At 42.4% G+C, this 26,868-nt stretch overlaps 2 protein-coding genes across 5 annotated transcripts in view; one reads left to right on the plus strand and one right to left on the minus strand.

The window, feature by feature from the left end:
- The window catches only part of LOC144754957 (uncharacterized), a 353,897-nt gene that overhangs the window by 46,159 nt on the left and 280,870 nt on the right, over positions 1 to 26,868 (plus strand). The window contains exons 2-3 of the mRNA XM_078643321.1: positions 20,486 to 20,519; positions 20,672 to 20,723. Of these exons, the coding sequence (XP_078499447.1) occupies positions 20,486 to 20,519; positions 20,672 to 20,700 (63 nt within the window). The 3' untranslated portion in view covers positions 20,701 to 20,723. The remainder of the gene's footprint in view (positions 1 to 20,485; positions 20,520 to 20,671; positions 20,724 to 26,868) is intronic.
- The window catches only part of LOC144754956 (uncharacterized), a 250,054-nt gene continuing 234,276 nt past the window's right edge, over positions 11,091 to 26,868 (minus strand). For all 4 annotated transcript variants that reach the window (XM_078643318.1, XM_078643317.1, XM_078643319.1 and 1 more), the window contains one exon: positions 11,091 to 14,314. In XM_078643318.1, coding sequence (XP_078499444.1) covers positions 12,907 to 14,238 — 1,332 coding nt within the window. In that variant the 5' untranslated portion in view covers positions 14,239 to 14,314 and the 3' untranslated portion in view covers positions 11,091 to 12,906. The remainder of the gene's footprint in view (positions 14,315 to 26,868) is intronic.

Genomic DNA, 26,868 nt, shown 5'->3' on the forward strand with positions numbered 1-26,868 from the left:
TGCTATGCAGTTCGTAATGCAAGAATCAGGCACTTCGTAATGTAAAAATAAGGCAGTTCGTAATGCAAAAATAATGCAATTCGTAATGCAACAATCAGGCAGTTCGTAATGCAAAAATAATGCAATTCGTAATGCAACAATCAGGCAGATCGTAATGCAAAAATAATGCAATTCGTAATGCAACAATCAGGCAGTTCGTAATGCCAAAATAATGCAACAATCAGGCAGTTCGTAATGCACAAATAATGCAATTCGTAATGCAACAATCAGGCAGTTCGTAATGCCAAAATAATGCAATTCGTAATGCAACAATCAGGCAGTTCGTAATGCCAAAATAATGTATTCCGGTACTGAGAGCGGTGCTTGGGACGGTCTCTATGTCACTCTTACTGACTAGCGGTCAGCTTCTGCAAAAATATGCCCCAACACGGGTATGGTGGCAAACAAAGTGCAGCTCCACACTCCGGTCCTGGTACTGCCACTCCTCAGCAAGTACAGGCCACTATATGGGATTGAGCAGAGGCTCGCGCTGCAAAGATGGGAAAGGCCGAGAGCATTTCTCTCGTATCCCGCGCCCCACCCCAGGTGGCGATACACGCACGCTCGCTGAGCGTTACCGAGGGGTACGATGTCACTCTCCTCTCCTCGCGGCTTGGGCCTCCAATGCGACTTCGTTGATCTTGGGCAGTGGAACTCGGACCCCCGACGGTGATGGTTCGAGATCTCACAGCTCCTCTGGAGATGCCGGTCCGGGCCGATGGCAATGACGATCACAGCACTTCTGGTCACGCTATCGATGAAAGCAGAGAACAAGACTGCTCCGAGACACACAGCCAAGGGGCAATTTCTCACAGAGGCCTCAGAGTGCAACAGGGCACACGCACAGAGTCGCTGAGACTCACTTGGGCTCCGGGTGCACACAATCACAGGGCAATCCTCACGAAGGTCTCAGGCTGCACGAAGCACATGCACATAGCGCCGTTGAGACTCACTTGGACTCCCGGTGCACACAATCACAGGACAAGCCTCAAGAAGGTCTCAGACTGCACGAAGCACACACACACAGCGTCGCTGAGACTCACTTGGACTCCGGGTGTACACGACCACAGGACAATCCTCACAAAGGTCTCAGGCTGCACGAAGCACACGCACACAGGTTCGTTGAGACACACTTGGAAACTCTTATGTTCCTGAGTTTCCACAGTAGGGAGCCAGCTCTCCTCGGGCCCTTGGAGACAAGTTACTCCAGGACACAGCACACAGCAAAGTCCTTTCAAGCAGGGGGGCACAGCACACAGCAAAGTGCCTTAGCCTCTTCTTGGTTAAATCAGCACACTGCAGGCCAGCCCCAGAACGCACAGCAAGGGTCAGTCATTTCCTTCAGTCTCTTCAGCTGTTTCTTCCTTGGCAGAGGTTCCTCTTGACCACAAAGTAGTTTCAACCCTTTTTCAGTCTTGATTAGTCAGTCCAACGTTCAGGGGTTTCAGCTCTCATAGTTATACCCCTAAATGTCTTTGCAGTCTTTGTGTTCAAGGTGCACTGACCCCTGTCCAAATCAGTTCTGGATGTCTCCCTGCCAGTGACACCTTCTTCCTTTGATAGTGGGGGTCTTGTTCCTCAATCACTCAGCAGGAGGTGGAGCCATTCTTTTATGGCAGCAGCCCAGGTCTCTTCACATCCAGGGGGTTATTCCTCCCCTCTACACTCCAGATGCTGGTCAGCCTGTGGCTGTCTCATCTACTTCTCCCCTGGGTCAAGACATTTCCCAGATCCTATCACATTAAAATCCAGACAGTCAATCCATAATCAGGCAGAGACACACAGAATTGTTAGAACAAAAAAGCCAGCCACTTCTAAAAACGCGGTTTCTAAACACACAATGTAAACCACCTTCAAAAAAAGATGTGTTATTAAATTGTGAGTTCAGGTACACTAAACTTCACCTCTCCATCTTAAGCCTACGGGAAGATAGACTGGAAACATATTACATAGCCTTCCCTATTCTGTCCTGTGGGCAAGATGGCCTTGCAACAGTGAAAAACTAAATGGAGAGTATTTCACTGTCAGGGCATGGTACACACCTCAGTACATGTCCTACCTTTCACATACACTGTACCCTGCCCAGGGGGGTACCCTGGACCTATCATAGGGGTTTCTGATGTGCATAAAAAGGGAAGGGTAAGGCCTGGCAAGTGGATGCACTTGTCAGGACAACAAGGCAGTTTAACAAACTGCGTGCAGGCACTGCAGTGGCAGGCCTGAGTTCTATTTTTAGAGCTACTTGTGTGGGTGGCACAATTAGTGCTGCAGGCCCATGAGTATCATTTGCATTACTAGCTCTGGCACACATAGTGCACTTTACTAGTAAAGCAAACATACCAATTATGGACAACCAATTACCATAACACTTTACACAGGGAGCACTTGCACTTTGACACTGATCAGCAGTGGCAAAGTGCCCAAAGCATCTATGTTGGCAACACCGTGTCAGAAAAAAGGTCTTTAGGGAAAGCAAAACGTTTAGGGAACTTTAGCCAAAAAGGGACAAGTCCAACATTCCAGTAGCCACAGGTCAGCTGGGTACTTCAGGTAGCTTGAACAGGAGGTCATCCTTATCACCCTTGGAGGCCACTTCTTTGTCCTTGATACAAGAGGGTGCAGGCCTAGTTCTTCAAGGCTCCTCTTAGGTTACAGACAGAAGGTGCAGTCCTCTTCTGATCTTCTGCAGGTTTAGAAAGTCTTTGAAGTGGGCCCCAGGGGGTACCTCATTTGTGCCAGTACTGGACTAGGTGGAATAACTACTTGGCATGACCTAAACAGTGGGGTAAATGTTCTTGAGTTCAACCCTACCCACTATGAACATTTTCAAGATGGTGAAAGTCTTGGACCACACTAATCTTAGGCTCTGAGTGTGCATATGTCGTGGTGTACTATGTTAATCCAGGTGTCTTCTCGCATCCAAAAATAAAATCCAGTTTGAGGAAGCCACGGTACAAACAGTAAACTCAGAGAAAGACATCAAGTAGGACAAAGCTGCATCCTTCAGCAACCAGACAGTGGATCCACAAGAATTGTCTTGGCATCCTGTTCTCTACCCCTTTCAAGTATACCCAAAGGGTTATATGTAAACCCAGCAGAGTGGTCAAGCAGGATTTGACACTCAAACAACATTTGACACTGTAGTGTCAAAAAGGATGCCCACAGCCCCATGCTATTGTGTTGAGTTCAGACAAGTCATCTCTGCCCATTCAGATTAGCCTATTGTTTGCTCTTGGGAGGCATTTCACACATATCCAAGGCTAATTAATGGCTGTAGAGCCACATGCAAACTAGCCTCCAGGAACTTCAGGCAGGGAAGAGGTAACCTTCTGAACTTTACTTTCCCACAAAAAGTATTAAAAGTCAGACTACACCACTGAATTGGATTTGTAATAACTATTAAAAATAGGTGTTTAGTTATTGTTCCTGATGGTCCCCTTTATGAGATACAGTATTAGTATTTTAATCTGTACTCCGGTTTTCTACATAGGACAGCTAGGTCTGCCACTGTGAAAGGAGCTTTTGGGTGCTAGCCATTGTAAGGACATCTTTACATTATATTTCTACATATCCTATTTTTGAAAATGTCATGCACCCAGTCTTGTGGGCAACAAAGACTATGTAGGGGTGACTTATTAAAATATATTTAAAGGGGAGATTTTGACCTTTCAAAAGGGTTTATTTTGACAGGTTGAATTGCAGTTTTAACAACGCTGCAAATAGGTGGCAATGGTAGGCCTGAAGCTTCTATTGCACTGCCACAGTAGTGGATGGCACAGTAGGTGTTGTAGTTCACTAGTGCCATTTAACTTTCAGGCCCTGTGTATACTTTGTACCATATACTAGGGACTTATAGATAAGTTAACTATAACAATAAGGAGAATGGCACTTTACTACTGAATTGAAGTGCACAGATTTCAAAGTCAACAAAAACTATAGGGTCCAGCAAAAGGTAAAAAATCAGGGTAACAAAACAGAAAATGCCAATTTCCTACAATCTCTATTCTAACAAACATGATTGAGGGAATGCACATGCAATAAAAAGCAAAATAACTGACCTCTTCTGAGTTCCATAGATAGATTGCTTGTTGCCAGGAGAATGACAAATGTAGGCTATCTTTCAAAGTCTCACTGCAAGGCTGCAGGTCAGAAATATCTTCTGACACAAATATCTTGTACTACATAAGAATTCCAAAAACACTATTGTATTGAGTATACATTTCTGTGATCGGGCGGAGGCAAGATGGCGACCGTGGCGTGGGCTGTGTGAGCAGCTCACTCCTCCTTCTCCGTGAAAGCCAGGAAAGCGGTTTGTGTGGAGTGTTTTTACCGCCTATGCACTGGGAAAGATAAAGGCGAAGATAAGGCGAAGATAAGGCCGAAGGCGATGAAAAATTACCCCGTTCTAGACTGGATAAAAGGTGCATTTTGCGGAGCGGAGTTAGCGGGACGCTGAATACCGCCGGCATAGGAAACACCTGAGTCAGCCTTGCGGCTGAGAAATGCCGCGGAGAGAGTGCAGCTCTGTAAAAACCATACGGAGTATCGGAGCTGACTGGCTGCAGTGAGATCGTCGGCAAACGCCTGAATTCGAGAATATAGGTTAACGAGGCTCAAAGGCTCAAAGTTGAAGAAAGTGAATATATGTGGAAATTCCAGGTTATTCTGTAACGCTGCAATCTCGTATGATTGATTGATCACAGCTTGACGGAGCCCACGGCTAACATTACAGGTTTGGGATACTGATGCAGGTCGGCTGCCCCTTTGCCCGCAGGCGGTCTTTTCTCTGGCGACTCCCTGCCCTATTCTGGGGGATCCAGCATTGTGTGGTAGGCGGCAGCGGCGGCACTGCGACGCGGAAGAAAATGTCACCCAAAACGGCGAAACAACAAACTATGGTTTTAACCCGTAGTGCAAAGAACGGTAATCAGCGTATTACAGGACTGGAGTTGGGAAAGACTACTGAGGTCGCTGCAGCTGCAGAGGTTACTGAAACTGGACCCGTCGCATCAGATAGTACCAGAGGTGAGAGTGAGAGTGCTCAGGTACGTTCTTCAAAGCCTTCACAGAAAAATAATTTTGGGTCTAAGAATATTGCCCTCTCACGCGTACCCTCACAAAATTTGGTAGCAATGTTTGAGCAACAGAATGCGAAGAATTCTGGGTCGCAAGCTGCCACAGAAGGAATACTTCCTGCGAGCACATCAATTACGAATAGTATTCCTGTTGATGGAACTGTAGATGTCTCATTTCCAGTTAATACTGCTATAACTATACCTATGCAGGTTAATGATATTGACATTTCGAAGGATCCTCAGATAAATGAAAGTGAGCTGATTACCGCATCTACTACTAAAATTATTGATTTATACACTGATGAGAATGGTGGTATGGGAGATGTAGTCTCGACGGAAGCAACTCCTATCCTTGTAACTGTTCAGATCCAGCATCAGACTCAGGCAAACTGTAATGACAATAGAATGGAAGAGTTTGAGTTAGAAAACGGGATGCCTGAAGTAACCTGTCAGTTAATGAGCAAAAGTCATGAGGTTGGAGAAAAGTTTTATTCCATGTCGGATCCCTCATCAGACGAGAGCACAAATATTAGCAAAGACTGGGCGGATTCTTGTGAGGGGAGTTCTTCACAGGAGGATTTGAGGACAAGTCTCACCTCTCCTAATTCAAGTAACGTGACCGTTAAGAAGCGAATTAAAAGAGTTCATGGATGTGATTCTGTCATCAAGTCTAAAGATAAGAGTAAGGAAAGCACAACAGAGCCTCTGGATTCAAACGTGAACAACATAGACAGCAATATTCCACAAGAGATAACATTAGCATCCATATATGAAACTATGATGAAACACAGGGAAGAAAGTAAGGCTGAGAATTTACGTACACAGGCTACTTGTTGTAAAGTGAGAAATGCCGTAAGAAAGGTAATTAAGAACTGCGCTGAGACGGCGGACAGGGTAACAGAAACAGAGGCTAGAATCTCCGCGTTGGAAGATGAGCTGGGTGCCCAGAAAGCAGAACTAGACTTAGTTAAGGGGCACAGGGATGATCTCAGTCACAAACTCATGGAGTTGGAAAATCATAGCAGTCGTAATAATTTGCGCTTTTTGGGGGTTCCAGAGGAGAAAGAGGGCTCTGATACACGGAAATTCATGGCCGAACTGTTACAGGAGGTGTTCCCCCGAATTAACAACTTGGGACTCGGCAAAAGAAATCCAAAGGGCGCACCGCTTCCCGTTCATTAAGAAACAACCTCGACAGGCAGAAGAAATTCTTCCACGCGCTATTCTAGTCTGCTTTAATAACTTTCTGGCACGGGAAGATATTTATGTTCGTGCTCGCCCAGACAAGAAAGCCTTGGCTAAAGGCTGCAGCTTTTTTGTAAGACCGGACTTCAGTGCAGCAACGGTGTCTAAACTTTGGCACCTTCGTCAATTGATTCCAGTATTTCAGAGCAAAGGGGCTGCGGCATATCTGCAGAATCCGGCCAAGCTCAAAGTGCTGTATAAAGGGCAAATGAAATTTTTTGTCTCTGAGGTCAAGGCCAAAGAATATTTGGAAACTATTTAGCAGTAGGTTAAGAGGGAAATGATTAACGAGTTACATCTTCGATGAACTATGTCTCTTAAATGCTTCTTTTGTCCTTGGTTCAAGGGTGGGGGGATGGGGATCTCAGGGAGGGAGTTGGAGGGTGGGACGGGGGATGGGGTGTGGTGGTGGGAGGGTGAAAAGTCAGCATCAGAACGCAAGCAGTTTTGTTTTGTGAAGATTCAGATGAATAAGAGTCATGCTTATTTTGAAATTTTTCTAGCCTGGAGAGTGGAGGATGTATCATTTAAGGTTGTGGAGTTAGGGATGAATTTTTACGATGGATAAGAAGATTAAAATATGCACGTTGAATATATCTGGCTTGAATAATGTTAAAAAGCAACAAGTGTTGGCAAAAATTTTACAAATATTGCAAATTGATATATTATGTCTGCAAGAGACACATGTACCATGGCTAAAAAGGGATATTCTGAAGAATTTGGGTATACAATTGGTTGTTTGCTCTAGGCAAACCGGGATAAAAAGAGGGGTTGCTATATTGATGAAACGTGGATTAGGTATTTGTAGTGATTCTGCTGCAGACAAATGGGGCCGCTGGGCAATAGGAATGGTAAAGATTGATCTCAGCACGTTTAATTTGTGTAATATTTACGGGCCAAATTTGGACGATGCGGAATTGTTCAACTTTATTAATGTGGAATTGGCCCAATGGCTGCAACCTGTGATATTATGCGGAGATTTGAATATAAATATTCCTGCAGACTTAAATATTAGATCGAATCATAGGTACACTGGAAGAAAGACACTAATGTACGGTGCCCTACGGGTTTAATGGTAGAACAAGGTCTTTATGATGTATGGAACGTTCTATATTCTGAAAGCCCTGGATATACATTTTTTTCTGCCCCACATACTATGTTTGTCCGTTTAGATTATTTTCTTATCTCTTCTGTTTTGTTGACTAAGGCTAACATAGCTATACATCCGAAAGTGGTCTCTGATCACAATCCTGTGATTTTAGAATCAACTATGGAGTCGGTTCAGAAGGCTCCTCCGTGGACTTGGAATTTTGATAGGAAGCTATTGGGCGATGCGGACTACTGTCAATCAATGCTTAAACTTATACATGAATTGATTTAAATAAAGGTACGGCTTCCCATGAGGTAGTATGGGATACATTTAAATCTGTTGTCCGTGGGGAAGCGCTCAGTTTCTCTAAATTTAAATACATGAAATGGTTGATCAAACGTCAACACGAATTTGCTGAGGTTGTTTTGAAAGAACATAATTTAGCTGATGTAATATTCCAGGGTGGAGATTCAGAATTAATTCAAAAGGCTCAGCAAGACCTTACAATTACGAGGACTTTGGCCTATGCTAACATTGCAGAACAGATAGCAGAAAAATACACACAACATAAGGAAGAGGCATATGAGTATAGTGAAAATACTGGGAGATTTCTGGCAAAGAGGTTGAGTGAGAAGGCCGTGTATAATGATATAGTAAAAATTATAGATATGAACGGTAGGACCCAAGAGCTGAAACCAGGGATACTGCATGCATTTCACGAATGTTATCAATCATTATATAGTGAGTCGGTAGTGGGTAGGACAGGGGAGGAGGAGTCAGAATATCTTTCCCCTCTAGTAACCAATACTCTGTCAGAACATCATCGGGCAATTTTATCTACACCACCGGACTGGGTTGAAGTAGAAACTGCGCTTCTGGGATTAGCACAGGGGAAAGCGATGGGTCCTGACAATATTCCTTTAGAATTCTATAGGACGTTCCGGAATGCAATTCAGAAGGAATTGTTGCAAGTCTGCCAACAGGCTTTTCTCGGTCGGGCACCGGATTCATGGTCTCAGGCCATAATAGTTATTTTTAAAAAGAAAGGGAAGAATGCAATGGAAATGGGCTCATATTGGCCTATTTCATTATTGAATGCAGACAACAAGATTTACTCAAAAATTCTTGCTAATAGGCTTAATGATCTGATTTCTGGACTAGTATCACCCCGTCAACACGGGTTTATTCAACACAGAGATACTACGGACCATATTCGCAGAATAATATCTATCTTGGATTGGGCTCAGAGCAATAACTCATCCGTCGGAGTGGCCCTGTTGGATGCCGAAAAGGCATTCGACAGGGTTACATGGCAGTTTTTATGGGCAGTTTTGGCTTAGAAGGGGTTTCCCGCCGAGTTTATAAAAGCATTTCAAACGCTGTATATTCATCCGACAGCGGCAATCCGGGTAGGGGGCGAGGTTTCTAAGCAGGTTGTGATAGCAAGGGGGACAAGACAAGGGTGTCCCTGCTCCCCGCTCTTGTTTGCGCTATATATCGACCCCTTTATTACTGCAATGGAGGCAGATAGCATCATTAACCCGGTTCAGGTCAGAACACAATGTCATAAAGTATACGCCTATGTGGATGATATCGCCGTGGTTACTGCTAACATCGCAGAGGCGCTCCCTCGAATTATTCAGGCGGCCGAAGCTTTTGGGCTCTGTTCCGGGTATAAATTAAACATTGCAAAAACTCAGGTGATTCATTCACCTGCTTGCCGACCCACGAATATTGTTTTCAACTCAGAGGTACCGTACTTAGGCATAAAGATTACAGCAAACGTGGAGGATATAGTTGCTAAAAATCTTGACCCGATTATTTCCTCTTCTAGTAAAACACTGCAAAGAATTAATAATCTCCATCTTTCCCTGTTTGGCTGTAGTAATGTTATTAAAATGCTTATTTTTCCGAAATTTCTATATGCTTTCCGGGCTATTCCTTTTTTAATACCTGCGGCCTTTTTTTTCCCCATAGAGAGAATGTGTTCAAAGTTCCTTTGGAGTTACCACCGCGCACGGCGTGCCATGAATAGATGTATTTTGCCCCGAGAAAGAGGAGGTTGGGGGATTCCTGATTTCCAATTATATCATTGGATCTCAATTTTACAAAATATGGGGGTGTTATTGTTACCTATAGACCCAACTCCTGATTTCGTGGCTCCCTCAATTTATGAGATGCTCTTGGGGCAAGAATCTAAGCAGTGTATAAATCACATTATCGAGCCCAGCTATTTAAAAAAAACTAGATTTAAGCCGGTGCTAGCCGCATATGTAATATGGAGGAAAACAAAAAAGAGGTTGGGAATTGTACTCTGTTACCTACAATTTTTGCTGACCCTGTGATGAAAAGATGGTATAGTTTGGGAATTTGCTTCCTAGGGGATTTATTTTTGGGATCACAATTTATTTCTTTTGAAAGTCTACAAAGTAAATATAAGGTACCTCGAGAGGATTTTTTTAAATACTTTCAGCTGCGTAGCTATTGTGAGCATAAAAAAATCTAAATGCAATTACTCTACAAAACATCGAGATCATTGAGCTACTTAAGTCCAGATGCAAAATGTGCCCCCTTTATCACTTATTTTTGAATAAGGTTAAAGACGATTTAGAATTCCAAGAGACAAAATGGGCCAATAAACTAGGCATTGAAGGGGTCAATCTGACTAGAAGCATTGAAATTGCAATTAATGTATTGTTCAATGGCCCTCTGAAGAGCCAGCATTATATGGCAATTTTTGAGCTCTATTACACTCCGGGTAAATTGGCAAAATGGAATACTGGTCGGGGAACTAGCTGTAATCATTGTGGACAGTACGCTGCTGACGCTTCTAACATGTTTTTTAACTGCCCTAAACTCAGCAACTTTGTAAGGGAAATTCAGACTTTCATTTCGGGCAGTTTGGGTATTTCAGTGCAGCTTACTGTGACAATGGTAATCTTTGGATGGCGAGGAAATGTGTTGTCGGCTGTCGAAGAGGGTTTGATATTCATATGTATGGCCTTGTATCGCTTGTGCATTACATCACAATGGCTAGATACTAATCCTCCATCTTTTGTCAATTGGCAAACCAGGCTGCTCTCAACATATCGTTTGGAGATGGCGCTCTATAGAACAAAGGGTATTCGGAAAAAAGGCAAGGAAGCCAGTTATGGGAACCTATAGCTACCTGGTTGGGATCTTAGTATTAGCTAATGTGACTATCTGCATAAACACACGACAAGATCTAGTGACCGTATTAATTTGAATGATTTAGGACCTTATATTTATACTTCAGTTTGTGCTTGCTGCTCTGTTTTGTTCTGGTATGTTTATATATCAACAAAAAGACAGGGTGAATTTGCTACTATGATCAGCACATCAATATTGCATTTTTCCCATAGTATTGATTTGTCCAGTAATACAAAAATACTCACTTTAGGAGTGCCCAACTGATAGGATGCTTATTCACCCTTAAACAATTTCCGTCACGATAGTCTACCCACAGAAGGTGTAGTAGAATTTCATGAACCATAAATAGAAATAATTAAACCAGTGCACATCCCTACTAGTTACTTTTATCCAATTGAGTTTCAATTCAATCACTTCAATGGATCAATTTTCTCCAAGTCCACATAAGTATTCAGATAGTACAAAGTCCATTAGTTCTTAAAGTTCTTATTTATTGATTATTTTCTTGCCACATCGTCACAGCCGACGCGCGTTTCGCCCTCCGCGGGCTTTTTCAAGGCTGCAAATTAGTATACAAATACATACAATAAGTAAAAATCATACATAAAAGGCCACCTTTAACCATCCATGCTTAACCAAAAGATCCAACCCTTGTTCCCCTAAATTCCAATTTGGAGCGTCTATCATGTATCATTATTGTTTTTCAAGTCTGGTACTTAGATTATAAGTAGCTGCACAGTTGCTTAATCAAAAAACAAGCATAATGTACATTTATTTGAGAAAGTCGATTACACATGTTATTTAGTGGTCACCCTACTTCACATGATTGCGCTATGTTAGCTGTTGGAAAACTATTTCAGGTTATCAATGCAAAACCTGTTGCTCAAGATGACCACCACTTGTGCCTCAGTATCTTTTGGACGCGCGTTTCGCCCTCCGCGGGCTTTTTCAAGGCAAAGCAAAATAGTATGGTGAGTGGCGTGTTTTCATATAAATCAATAAAAGACGTAAAATCCTTAATCATTGGTCCTTAAAGCCTTAAATAGTGAATGTGAAAATTGTTCCATAAGTTTCTTGTCTATCTAAATCCATTTGTCACTCGGTGGTATGTAATTCAATAGAGGATTGAGGGAGCCATGATAAGTTCCATCGCCATAGCGAAACCGGTCACGTCTCAGCAAGGCGTCTCTCTTCCGCGTTAGTCTTGCAGGAACTGGTATGTTTATATGCCTTTTTATTCTTTGCAGTTGATGTATTTAAACTGTATTTTGTGTGTTCTGTGTGCTGACAAAAAATTTCAATTACAAAATAAAAAAAATAAAAAAAAGAGAATACATTTCTGTTATTTACTACAATAGGGCAATATTTCTGTACATTATATTTAGGATGCCGTAGTTATGATAGAAAACATTCTGACAACAACATACTGGCTCCACCTCCTTTGAGCAGTTGATAACTCTCTTCTCAAATGCAGTGGTTGAGGACTATAGTCAAAACAACCCTTCCTTTCTGTATAGCCAATTAGGTTTTTCATTAAAGAGGAATTCTATTTCATGTGCTTAGAAAACATGTGCATTTTTACAGTGTGCCTTTCATAACAAAACTGTAAACTGTGGAGTAGTTTGTTTTGAATCATTCTCACATATGTAAATACATTCCTTGCCAGCACTCTACTTCCCTTCCCACTGCATCATGTCATGTGCTTATGACCTGCATTCAGCACTGCTCAATGTTGAAGGTGAATGCCGAGGTTACCGTAGAGGACAATTACAAAAATAGTTAAAAAGATACTCATACAATTGGAATTGGGCACATTTCTAAGCTCATACAAATTTGAGAGGTAAGGGAAAAGAGTTATACAGGATTATAACTTATCGTTGATGATCACATAATGCTGTCAAGTGAATTAAATAATATGATTAGATTGTAGTTACTCATGTCTTGCATGTGGCTAAAATGCTTGAACTGCCTTCAGTCAAAATGGCTATCACAATCAATACCCTAGAGAGAACACAGGTTCCAGTCAATTACTCCTTATGTCTGCCTTCTGTCTCCATCCGTCAATTGGCTCAATTCACTGCTGGAATTATCTAATAAAGAATAACTATAACACTGGCCTTATCCAAATGATTCTGCTCCAGTGGTTAGAACTCTACGTATGTGCCCACTATTGAACAAATGTGTCTTGCCATAGCCCAGAACCCCTTAATTCTCTGACCTCACAGAATAGCTTGTGAAAGGGCATAGGGTGCTTCACACATTCCCACTGTTCCTCCTGCCTGCCACCTAATACCAGAACCCCTGCTTTAGTCTCAGTGACACATATTGACAGAAGCAGATGCCATCGTCTAGGTGTCCCGATATTGGCACCTCCTCATAAAATGGAAAATGTTTTTGGGCCACACAGACAGCATAATTTGAGGAGAAGTATACAATGGCTCGTCTGAACATCTCATCAGCTGATGAAAGTCCATCACTGAATGTGTCTTTAAAGGTCTGTTTGCATTCTTCAAGGCAGATGTAGACAAAATGAAGCTTCACCCGCGATTCACAGCCTATCAAAACCAAGGTGTCCATGAGGAGATTATTGGCATGTCCAGTTCTTTGAGCCATCTCAAGATGCTTGCGCTTCTCAGTCCTTTTATCCCAACGACAGATAGCCACAAATGTAACAGGGAAAAGACAACTCCCAATTAGCAAGAAAAACAGCATAGAGATAATTGGGTGCACAGCAGAAAAAGAATCATCCGGATCATCATTAGAATAGAAACCAAAATATATATATAAAAAAATAAAAGGAGGAGCAAAATTTAGCAATATCACACAGAGAACTACCCTGCAAAATATGTTTTGAATGCACGACCTTATGACAGGAGTGGTATTGATTGCCTGAATTGCTGCTTGGTAAATGAGAGGGTCTTCTATGAGCATTCTCAATGGATCAGGAATAGGGGCAGTGCTGAAAGTCCCTGTTTGCCAGTTAGGGATATCTTCTTTTATAGCACTTAACGTTAGTAGCGTCTTTCCATTATACAGTGCACTGGGTTGGTAAGGGACCATGGTGGAGTGTCTCAGCTGATGATTCGATGTGCACAGTACCTGTAGCAGTTTCCTGAAAAATTGGGAGTCGTTGGCCTCAATATAGGTCAGGTGGTTCAGGTGAAGAGGAACGTGGCAGGGTTTCAGCATGACAGGTACAATGGGCTTTCGTTCCATGCAGTCCTTGAGGAGAGAGAGATTGGCTTCAAACAGGCACCAGCCACTACGTACAAAGTCAGGGCTCAAGACCATCAGTGTTTTTTGGCTTCTCTCAATAGACTCCACCATATTCTCAGTGATTAATTTCCCTGGGACGAAGTCCCGTCCGTGGTAACACACTTTTAAACCGGTGGCCTCCAGTTTACCAACCAGGTCAAGGACCCAAGAAGTATCCAGGCTACTAAAGCTGATGAAAACATGGTACTTCTCCTTCTCACATAATGTTGGGATGGTTGCCAAAGCCACTTCATTGTGGACTGCCATCATATCAACTCTACATGCATCCTCAGCTGTAGACGTACTTTCCACCGGGAATATCTCATCAGAACCATCCTTCACCTCGGGATTATTTTCTGCCATTTCTTGCAATTTATTTGTATTAATTAATCTGGCCTCTCATTGTACTTGATTTTACAATGTTCAAATGGTCACACATCTGTAAGAAAAGAAAATAAAATTTATTGAACAACAGTTTGTATTTCAAAATATAAGCACTATAAAAATAAATATTATAAGGATACAATTAAAACTGGTAGTTAATAAAACATGCTAAGATAATGTAAAAAATAAGCCTATAAAATATAATGTCTAGGTCACACTGGTAACTGATAAAAGTTACAGCAACCTCAATCAGGTCACATGAAACTATGAAAAATAAATACTCATCCTTCACACTTTCCAGATGAAATTGCAGACTATATCTATCCATTCATATTTCTCCTACAGGATATAAGGGCTGATGATACATAACTTATAATTCTCAGAAATTGCTTATTTGCAACTGTGGAAAAGCCTAAGTTCAAAGAAAACTTCAGTAGAAATATGAACAGAGCCGACACAGAAGGCTCTTGGAAATTATTTGAACCATCCTTTGATATCTAGAACTTGGCGTTCAGCTAATCCTAATTTTAAATAGAACATTGAGAGAACTATAAAGAGTGTATGGTCCAAGTAATTTTCAGAGTCCATCTGAGATTTGTCCATCATATAATTGAAGAACATAATACACTAATTTTTGTTCCGGAGATCAACTAAGTCTAACGGGTATCCTGCTGCAAATTTGACAAATTGTTCTGCTATTTCTTCAGAAGACCTTGCTCTGCCTTTCACAACAAATATTTTATCCCGAAATAACATGGAAAGGGTAATGGTGTTGTCTCTTCACACATACCTACAAATGAAATTGCACTACAATATTAACACTCAAAATTATCCCATACATTAAAAACAAACATGACCCCAGAAGCATTTTAATTTTGAATAGTTTTAAATCCGTTGTGATGGAGCAGCTACAACATTCCCACTTAAACGTGGGGGGGAGAGCAGAAACTGAATGGATGAAGATTTACTATTTATCGGTCTTTAGAATGAACCACCAAACATCATGTGCATCCTACAACTACTTATTTCATGTTTCGTTTGATTCCTAAAATACTAACATCACCAGAAAGGCAATAAACCCCAATTTGGTGTTTGGAACGTGTCCAGAAATACAAGACAATATTATTTTCAGGAGTCTCTGAACGAACACCTTGGAATTTGAGAGTAAATGCATGAAAATTCTAGTTAAAGAATATATGTACATTGCTTTTGCTAATCCATAAGTTTAAGTCTTTGAACTATTATAACAAGCTATTAAGAAAGTATTATAAAGGGCACAACCGTCTTTTACCTAATAAAAGTGCACATAAATGGATGGTGATATTACTTAATGCCTCCTCCACAGCTAAAGATGCCATATAAAGTTATTTTCAAGTGAATGAGCATTTTTGCCAATCTAATAGTGCAGAGGAAACCCATTGATGCTCAATTAAATGCTTTTTGGGGATACAGGGCTAAAACTACAATAGGTTTGGGACTCTTCCTCACACTCTCAATTAGGTGGGAGAACAATCTTTTCTTGTCACTTCACAATTGTCCATTGACAAATGCGCTGTTTCTGCACCTAAAATAATTAGACTGGTTTTGGATAACGGATCTGCTAAGATATATGCATATATTTTGCAAACTGGACCTGGTAAGGAAACATTGTTATGTTTAGCCAGCATTTCTTTATCTGTTTCTCATTTAGAAAAGTAATGAATGTGGTTTAAATCATAATCCTTTGTAGGTATCCTTTATCTTCTGAAAAACTACAATAGTTTTGGGACAATCAGTCAGCAAATTCTTTAGACAAACATGCACTAAAACCACCAGTTATACAAGTATAGTAGCCATGTTAAAGAGCATTGATTGCTTCTTTGATCCTTTGTAGAGGTAAAACCTCATCTGAGGTGCTGCTTGTATTGCATGTAAGAACCCTTAGACTCTACATATAAGGCCTTGTTAGACTTGCTCTTAACCGTTGCAGTTAAAGTCATACTTACAGAAAGGAAGTCCTTTCAAAATCTATCGTACAACACCTGGTGGGCTTGGGTTTCATATTTCCATGGGGCTCATACGTCACTCTTAGGGAAACATTCCGTACCACTAATCTCTAGAAGGGTTTGGTGGTCCCTTGATAATTACATGGAACTAGGCTCTCAGGGCCCACTGACCCTTTCCACTATAGGCTCTTAGGGATCATGCTAGAGTCATGTGACAGTCATCCCAACCTATTCCTCAACCCCCTTCCTTCCCTTTCCCCCCCTGGTTTTTTCTATGTACCATAAGCAATACAAATACTGACGATTTACCTGGTACTGCTCTACACCATACCTAGTCTTACAGGTAGTACGGCTATTTTCATGTTCTTGATCACAATTTTTCTGATTCATAATATTGCGTACTCACCCCTCTGCTATGTCCTCGTTCATCTGTCTAGCTTCTCTGACTTTGCTGTACCAATTTGCTCTGTGTAATCCACTGTATTTTCATGTGTATCTGGTACTGCTTGGATTTCGCTTGTATCGCATGTATTTCTGAATTTTTGCTCCTTTTTAATTTTTAACTAATACAAATATTTGAACTAAAAAAAAGAATGAGTATATATGCAAAAAACGGAAACTGTTTGACAGCCACTGTGTGGAGTAACCATTTTGGTTCAACTGCCAAAAAACGAACTATCCAATGAGGATCTACTATTACTTTTCTCTCATTATCTAACTTATTTACTATTCTGGTCACAATGTTTTAGATAATTAAAAAATAGATTTTGCTACCTTATTTAATTGTGTGATTGAAAGGAACATTACTGAATTTCAGCCTATCATTATTTTAATATACTATGCTAAGACAAACGACTCTTGCATTAGCAATGTTATTCTGCAATTTCACAAAATTATCAATAATTGTTATCCTTTGATTGGAAGCGATCAGTCTCAATGTTTAGAGGGCATATAATAAATTCATTGTATGTCAATCAAATTAGGTTGCGGTCATGATTTCGGACAGAACCAAGAACATAGTTGCCTCTGATGTTTATTGCATTTCTATGAGAATTTGTTATCTTGAAAAATAGCACTTATGGATCAATGACTAACAACATAAAATATGAGGTGCGAGATGAGACGAATAAGCAAAATGATAAATACCGAGAAATAAGCTCACATAATAAACACCTGATGTTCAGCCAGGATTAATAAACATATGCAAAACAAATTGAAAAGGTTTCTTATTTGAAACGTCGATAGAAATTATTTTGGAAAATCATTTTTGGGAAAGAACAGCATTTGATGACATTCTTGTATGTCTGCATAAAGGATGCAGCGAGATAACCAACTAAAGTTGTTTTCTTTTCTGATTTTGACTATCACACAACAAAAGCACCATACCATATAAAACAGCAAGTAATGTATTAGTATTTCTCAACCACCTTCACCATTTGTGAGGGTAATCTCCCCTGCATAGCTTACAGTTGTGTTCTCGTGCCTTGAGTGCCCAACTGTATCTCGTAGCTTGGTTTTTGGCCCTGGCCTCTCATTAATCCTACAAGTGTGCAAAGACCTAGGCAAGTCCCTCGACATGAGTGAAGTCCACATCCTGTCCTGTGACCTGAAGGAGCACACTAATTGTGACCTCTATACATTGACAGTGAACTAGTTTCCATGTTATGGTTTTGCATGTAAAGCAATAGTGGCAGCATATCTTGTTTTGTGAATTCACAGATGACCAGACCACTTTATCTGTGTCACTGGAGTGGAGGCCTACTGGCCAACTTTAGGGATGTGGAATTCATATTGCCCGACACCCAGGACATATTGTTTGGGGTCAAGGGCAACAAGTTTTCATGTGTATTTTGTCCTTGGGACAAGTAGGCCCAACCCCCTGCAGCACAAACTCTTTGGCTGCCAGTTTGCAGTACCACATTATGGACCTGGAGTTAAGGTAATATTTTTGCCAATATGTTAATGCTGTTCAAACTTGTATTCATGTTTCATAATTGAAAGCCTTTATTATTAGGGTGAGTGCTCTAAGTAAATGTTGTAAGCTCTGGCTGCACCACTGACAGTGGTTCCAGTATAAAAATGTGTACACACGTTTTCAAAGTTTAGCAATGTGAGGCTATGTATAATGCTGCCAGAATACTCTTTGAATTGATGCAAATATTTGCAGAAGCTTGAAAGCAAGATTGATGATTCTTAGCTTTCAAAATAAAACGTTAACAAAAAAATTAAAGCAAGAAAAAAACCTTTTGCTAAGCTACTGTAAAGGTTTAGGTACCATTTCTTGGCAGCATCATTTAATAACATGTGCTGATGCATGCTACAATTTCCCAAAAATATTCACAATTGAAAATCAGTGTAACCAGTTTTAATAAAACTATGGGAAACAAAAATAAACAAGCATTGGCAGTAGGTCTGATATTTGTGGTCCGCTTTTTTGTTTTGCCAATGTGTGACTTTTCTTTGGCATGGTTTTGGAAAACCTTATTGGTATGGGAGCTGTCGGGCCCCCACCATTATAACAAACATTGACAAAAGCAAACATCGTTTTTTGGTCATAAAAAGTAAACACTGCCACAGTAGTTACTGGCACTGAACAAAACTACTTTGTGTGCCGATATGCTCCTTGTGAAAGAGCAGAATGCTGTCACTCACAGTGAAGCCAGCGATACAGAGACAGAGGCAGAATTTTTATAAACACAAAAGGTCACGATCAACGCCAGACCAAATTAGGGCCCCAATTATTAAAGAATGTCTCAAACGTGCACTCATGGTATATGTCCTTGCCTTAAGTGCAGCTATACGGCTTTTGTGAATTCCCAAGAATTTACAAAAGTAGGACAAGAAATAGTACTCTTAGAAATTATTTGTGAACTGCATTTTACCATGAGCAAATATGCATGTGTAGATTTGCTCATGCGAAAATCTTAGTGTTTGCAAGTTCACTTTCCCTCCAACCACTTGTTTCCCAACTCTGGAAGAAGGTTTACATCTGCTATTGTCAGGAGTACATTTCCAACATTTCTCAGAATGGGAAAAGATTAGAGAAGAGTTGTAAACCCTTAAAACATGCAAGTTAGTAGGTATGCAAAGACTCAAAAGGGCATTCTAACTCTGGAACTATTGCTTACAACTACCTTCAGCTCCAGTATGTAGATCTGCGGAAATGTGGCAACATAAGGGGATTGCAAGTATTCAAACACTACTGTGGTATGAGCCCTGGCATAATCAGAAAGGCTGTAACAGAACTCTTATATAATGAGACTGCTGCCATAAGTTGTCGCTGCATCACATGGCACCATAGGGGCAAGTGGATTTTGTTACAGGACAAGTAAATTTATAGAGCAACATGCCCCATGGACAAGTAGATATTTTATTAAATTCCACGCCCCTGCAACTCGTTTACAGTTCAGCCTCTATGCAGCAACCCAGATTCTAACACTAACACTCTAAGGGTATGCAGCCTCTATGCAAGCTTTGTGTGCATGCGTGAGATAGAGTAATGGAGACCTGCGGTATCCATTTTGAATGCTTCTGGCTTGGCCTTGTACACAAGATGGAGGTGATATTGTCTTCCTGGCCTGTGGAAGTGTAGTACTGACATTCCTGAAGCTAGAGGAAGAAGACCTAGAAACTGAAATGGGGAATGATAAGGCAAGGCTTGTTCAGTAATTGTCAAAGACTAAAAGTGAACTCTTACCACGACTTGCACAGGAGCAGGTAGTTGCCTTTTTCCCAACTCCACCTCAGGGATACCCAGGGTCCGTTATAGAAACTTGACCCTCAAGGAACCCCAAGGGGGAAGTGGATAAAATAACAAACTATAGAAGAGACTGCTCTGGAACTGTTCTTTCCGATTCTCTTGTCTCATCTGTTGGCAGACGGAACTTTTAAAGTCCTGATACACCAAAAGAAAGAGAGATTAAGTACTCCTCCTATTCTCTCAACAATGCCTGCTGCTATCCTGTCTACTTCTTACCTAACATTCCAGAGACCAGTGCTTCTCTTCATCCTTATCTTCTTACTCTTTTAATACTTGCTTCCAGAGATTATTATCTGTAAATACACATGCATTAAATTCTAATCTTTTCTGTGTTTATAACTATTCTCATTACTCTCTCTACTCTTACCATCCTCAGAATTAAGTCGTTCTTAACTTATTTCCTCTTGTCTGGTTTTTGTTCTACAGAGTCTTGCTTATTGCGCTATATATCAACTCAGTAACTTCTGTTCTTGCTTTTCAGGTCTTTTCAACTAAACGTAGAAAGACTACACAAGGTAAGTTTTGTTGTTTTTACTCAGAAGTTCTTTTCTGTAACGTTCCTTCTTATTATCAATAATACTTTGTCTCTCAGAGTTTTTCTCCAAAGCGTACACACTCTCGCCCTTAATACTTATATGTTTTTTCACTTATCTGTCTTTTTCTTTAGATGCAGGAAATGCCGCTCGATTTTCCTGACTGGAAGTATGCCGGAATTTGAGGTGAGCAAAACTTGAAGTTGTCATTTCTTCAGGGTTGAACTACAAGCTCGGAATTTAAGGGAGGAAGGGGAAGGGAGATAAAGGGAAGGATTCCGAAGAGATAGCGGACGAGGGAACGGGAATAAACCGACGCAATGGGAAGGAAAGAAAGGTCAGGAACTGGAGCTCGAACTCTTCAGTCCGTCTCTTCGGCTAACTCAGGTGATGTGCGCATTAGAGTTAGCGAGCGCGCTTTGCCTAATTGCAGGTACCTGTGAGAGCACGCAACAACTAGACTGCTGATTCACCTCCCGAGTCAGCAGCCATCTTGAAGTTCTGCTCGTGTACCAGAAAGCTCCAGAAGCGGTTCGGAGCTGATATCTTGTGTTTGCCCAGTAGTTCTAGGCTTTTAGGGCACAGACTGTGTGGATTTGTCTGATCAAAGGTTTGGAAGGCCTGTCAGCAATTCAATTAGGCCTTTGGTGAAGAGGCATTGCTAATATCTTCCTGCAGCACTGCCATTTGGGAAATGCTTGGAGTGAAGAGTGGAACTGCAACCTCCATAGTTCAAGGTGAAAGGAAGACCCTAGGTGTGGCCCGCATTTTGTCTCTCCCCTGATAACTCAGCAGTGTGGTTGATGGCAGCCAGGGACAGAAAGCTCACACCTCTTTATGCCTCTGTTGTGGGTGCTACAGGCATGAGACTATCCTGCTGTGAGGAGCATAACTCTACACAAAGGATATGTCCAAAGAGCGGCCTCGAAAAGACATTTGAAAGGAAAACCACCCTGAACTGGTTCGGAATCCACAGCTTCTGTCTGCTTTTACCGCATAGATGTGAGAGCTATGGATGTTCTTGTTGTTCCAGTTCTAAGTTCTCTGTCACTGAGGAAGGGAGTGCTGTACATAGTACTAACTGGACCGTTGTGCAACCAGAGGTGTTGACTCACTGAAAGGTACCTTCTCAGGAGGGAGGGGACATTACCTGAAGTCTTGCCTTACTTGAAGAAGCAGCCAATATGAACTGAAAGTGCGTACAAGCCAACTTGTCTATCAAGAGAGGGAAGAAGCCTACCAACCCTACAGATGGTGCACTTGTCCAAGATAAGCTAGGAGCAGCAACACCCTTGTGCTGGTAGGGTCTGACAGAGGAGTGTGATCTGCGTGTCCCAAATATTGGTAGGCATCGGATGCCTTTTTCTGCTAGTTCCAGTTTGAAGCACAGATCTGCCTGCTAACACCTCTCCAACCAAAGAAGTATGCCCAGGGCTGTCCTCGCCACTGTGATGACATCCCTGTCCTCCTGCTGTGACCAATAGAGGAGAACCCACAGCTCTATATGCAGCTGTAAGCAAAATAACCAAGCCCACGGAAGCCAATGCCATAGCTACCAGCAAAGTTCACCACAGTGGGTCACCATGCTGTTGTGACCTCAGGATGGCGTGACCCACTCACATCAACCACTTCTGGTAAAGCCCAGAAGTGGGCAAGTAGTCAATCATGATCTGCTCAGATCCAAGGGGCAACCACAACTTTGTTACCTGTACTTCTGAAGGAGGCTGCTGCACCGTGGATTGCATGCAACTTCCATTAAGAGGGAGAGAACGACACTGCGTGCCTTGTCGGTCCACCACTGGCCTCAAGAGACTTTACCAACTGTAAGAGTGGAACTTTATTGAAATGAAAGCTTCTACCTCTGAAAGGGGTAATCTGCACCTGAGGCTTTATTTGTGCCTTCTGAGATACTCTACTCCACAGGGAAGACATGTCTATCTCAGAGAAGGAGGTACACTCAACGTCTGGAAAGGGGTGAGTGTCATACCAAGGCACGATAGCCCCAGTGCCTGTACACTGAACTGTACTTGATAGATATTGCAAAAGTGGTATTACTGAAAACACTGGGTTGAACAATCAGATATTGTGTTGCTTGGGTGACTGTATGTTCTGACCTTAAGCACCCTTCTCTACCTCTCTGAGAAGACTATGACTACTCACGTTTGCTACTACTGAGAGCCAAGAGTTGAAAGGGTTGTACTTGTCCCACTTCGCAAATCCACAGGAGGGTGAACCACAAGACATAAGTAGTTCTTGCTTGTCTCTTGTCCACTCTAACAGAAACTGACAACTGGCAGTAAGTGGAGTGATATTGTATTGTATTTTATTGTACTTGCATTTATATAGTGCTTATGCTTACTACCCCTGACGAGGCGTCAAAGCGTTTTTTCTGCGAGTAGCACGCTACTCCGGGACCCATAGAGGATTAGTGTTGAATTAGTATAGTGAAACATATGAGTACATTGTAAGTAGTGGATAGGTAAGTCCGTTATTTTGAATGATAGCAGAAGGATAGAGGAGGACAAAGGTTAGTATTTATATAGCGCTTGTTGACGCACGCTATTCAAGAAGCCTACAAAGGATTAGTGGTGAATTAATATGGTGAAATATGAAGTAATTTCTGTGGTGGATATTAGTCAGTTACTTGGAGTGAGAAGGATAGCGGAGGGATAAAAGGGGAAGAAAGATTTGCATTCATATAGCACTTGTTACCCCTGAAAAAAAAATATGAAGTAATTTGAGTAGTGGATATGTTATTCAGTTATTTGGGTAGTATAATAGTTTAATATGGAATTTGAGAAGAGAACATAGTAGTCTGTTAATTTTGATTGAAAAGGATAGTGGAGGGATAAAAGAGTGAAAGATTATTTTTTTTTTAGGTCTTAGCAATAGGAGGAGGCTTTTGGATGAGTAAAAAGGAGTTTTGGAGGGGAGGACTCAGTGGATTGGGTATTGTTAAATGAGAAAAAGGGCAGCATTTCTGGCCCTAGTCCCGACCAGTCTCGAACAGGCTCAACCAGGGAACTGCCCTTGACCTCTCCGCCCTTAACAGGCTCAAACAGGGAACTGCCCTTGTCCTCTCCGCCCTTAACAGGCTCAAACAGGGAACTGTCCTTGTCCTCTCCGCCCTTATTAGGCTCAAACAGGGAACTGCCCTTGTCCTCTCCGCCCTTCGCCTCGACGTCCGAGCTGAGACGCCCTCACCCTGGCCATTTATAGCCCTAGTAATCAGGTGACCCCTTCAGCCAATGGGGTCCCAGTCCTAACACCACCCAATCATAACACTAGCCCTAAAATCTAGAACCAATAGGAGACCAGGACCTCACAGCCAATCTTAGCCCTAGTCCAAGCGCCCAATCAGTTCAAAAACCCTAATCTCTACATCCAATAAAGGCACTAGCCCTACCAGTAGTCCCAAAAGAAGTCCATGCAACCAATGTCACAGGTAGCCCTAGTCCCTACTTCCAATAGAAAGCCTAACCCTACTCTAAGTCCCACACCTAGTCCAGCAACCAATCACACCAGAAGCCCTAATCGCTACTTCCAATTAAAGGTCTAAACCTAGCCCTAGTCCCACCCTACTCCCAACAACCAATAACATAAGAAGCCCTAGTCCCTACTTCCAATAGAAATTCTAACCCTAGCCCTAGTCCCAACTCTACAATGATTGAATGACAGACCCAGAAACCAATCAGAAACCTCAAATACCCAACCAATGAAGACATTAACCCTAATCCAATAGAAACACCAGATACAACCACCAATCAGTGTAGACATGTACCAACCACTAGCAGACCATATAAGGTCCCAGCGACCTCAGACAAGGTGTGCTGGCCAGGGAGTTGGAAGCTGCTTCTCCTGTTCAGAATCTCCTAGGAGACAGACAGGCTCAATCCACACTTTGGACTTCAGCAGGTAAGGGCCTCACTAACTTGAAATCTAACAATACTGTTTGAATAAAACTTTACTCCCCCAGTTTCAACTTTCAACAACAGAGCAAAGCGTTCAGCTTATACATCTTAAAACCTGCAAGGCTAGTTGTAGTAAACTACTTCTCTAGTATTCCCTACTATACTGCTCTGTTGGAATGTCGATGACATCATAGAATGCCTGAGTTCCTAGCTGTGTCTAGAGTGTCAGTTGGTCATCCCAGGCTGAGCGGCTAGGGGCTTGCTACTGGTGGGGCTGTGCTTGTATTATCTATCTTCTCCTACTCTCCTATCCTGGAACCAAGTTACAATAAAGGATTACTCAACTATACAGCTGGACTCTGTATCTTCCTTTACCACATTTTGGCGATGCTCTTGAACCTATGCGTGGAGTAAGGAGGACTCTGCACCAAGCAACTAAGGAACCAAAGACTTTAAGGATTTTCAAAACGTCAATTGATACTCAAAGGTAACGCCCTGGCCAGTCCCACCAGTGTCCTGTACCATCTGGACAGCCTGCAGCCTGGGCATTTGTCACTGGTGAGCCTCCTGTCACCCTGCTGCCGTCTGGAAGACATCCATCTGACGCAGTCTCTCCAGCAACGGACTTCCCTGAGGCCTGCAGTGTTTACCTACTTTATCTGGCCCTCAATCTGAGTGGGAAGCGTCGGGGCCTACATCCACCCTGAACGATGTGTGAGTTTCCCACGGTCTTGGCAGTGAGGCATGTTGAGGGAGTTCCTTCAACTGCCCCAGAAGCATCGTACCAACCTACTTATGGTCGCCCTGCATGTGCAAATTGGTGCCTCCTCGAGAGAAACCTAGAACCTTGGGGAGGAACCAGAAGTATGGGTCAAATTTTTCCAACCTTGCATTGTCAACCTTGTTAAAACCTAAAGATAAAATAAAAAAAAAAAAAAAAAAAAAAGTATGGGTCAATTTTGCCTGTGTGGACTCTCAACGCACTGCCGCTGCACCTTGGAGAAAAGAGTCTTTTTTTGTGAGAAGCGTGACATATGCCATGTTTGCGGGGGCAAAAACTGTGTGTTGTACCGTGTGTTGTGCTGTGAGTTGTGCGGACACACTTTATTTTTGCTCATTTGGTTGCTTAGTAGGGGCGGTATTACACTGTGACAGTTGAACCGCTACCGTTCAAATACCTCCCACCACGCACCTTCGTGTCATGCCTCCAACTCCTATGACGTTCGCATCTTCTTCAAGCTGCTTACTGTGGTCAATGCTTTGGTGCACGGCCTTGCCGCTAGCCATCTGGCAAGGGCGTCAAGAAGCGTGCCGCCACCTTGTGACTGGCATTGTACACTGGATTTCCTTGCAGTCTCCTACACGCCTTGCCAACCGCGTTTTGTTCAACTTCAACCAGATCGTCGGAGAACTTTGCGGTCTTCTTTCTGCCTGCAATTTCAGATTGTTGCGCTTACTTCATGAACCACGGCAACTGGATGTTATGTCTTTGGAAGGACACTGAACATTAACCACGAGGGAGTCACTGCGCTACACCACTTTTGATGCGAACAACCACATCGAGCTTCGTGACAGGACTTCAGGTGAGATCGCTCACCAGAGTTTAAGACTTTCCCTTTTATTTTAATACTTGTCATCATAATGCATGTCCAATATTAGTGTGAGTGTGTTTACGGTCATGTTTTGATTTTAGGGTCCATAACAGTTGTATGGCGCTCCCTTTTCAGTTTAAAAGTGCAGTGTGTACCCATTTATGGGGAGGTCTTGGGGGCGTTGTACCCAGTCATGGGGAGGTTGAGGGAGCAGTCTGTACTCCAATTCAAGTTTTTTTTTTTAGGGTGACGTATACCCTACAGTGTACCCTGGTACGGGGAGATTGTACCCTGCCACGGGGAGGTTGTGCCCTGCCATGGAGAGGACAGTTGTTGTGTTGGTGTACCCTACTTAGGGGAGGTTGTAGTTTTTGTTTTCCAGGGTGAGTACCTTGTGGTGTACCCTACTTAGTGGAGGTTGTGTAATTTTCCAGGGTCAGTACCCTGTGGTGTTCCCTACTTAGGGGAGGTTGTGTAATTTTCAATGGTCAGTATCCTGTAGTGTTCCCTACTTGGGGGAAGTTTGGGTGATTAACCTGGGCTGTACCCAGTTTTTTTGACTTGCCTGCCACAACTCCTGAGGCGGAAAGCCGGGAGCATACTTGTTTTTAAATTTGTATGTAATTTTTAAATCGCCGCCTGTTCACTTCCCCTCATTGTTCCCCCCCTCCTCACCTCACTCCGCTTCCCTACACAGCCGATTAGGCGCTGCAGCAGGGGAACAGGAACGGCGAGGACACACGCCATCTTGGAGGGAGTTCTGGGTTGGCGGTGCAGCTGTTCGCCCTTCCGCCCTCCCGCCAGCTCATAAGTCCGCTCTGGATCTCG

The sequence above is a fragment of the Lissotriton helveticus genome, chromosome 5_1 (assembly GCF_964261635.1).
Source record: "Lissotriton helveticus chromosome 5_1, aLisHel1.1, whole genome shotgun sequence".
Lineage (NCBI taxonomy): Eukaryota > Metazoa > Chordata > Amphibia > Caudata > Salamandridae > Lissotriton > Lissotriton helveticus.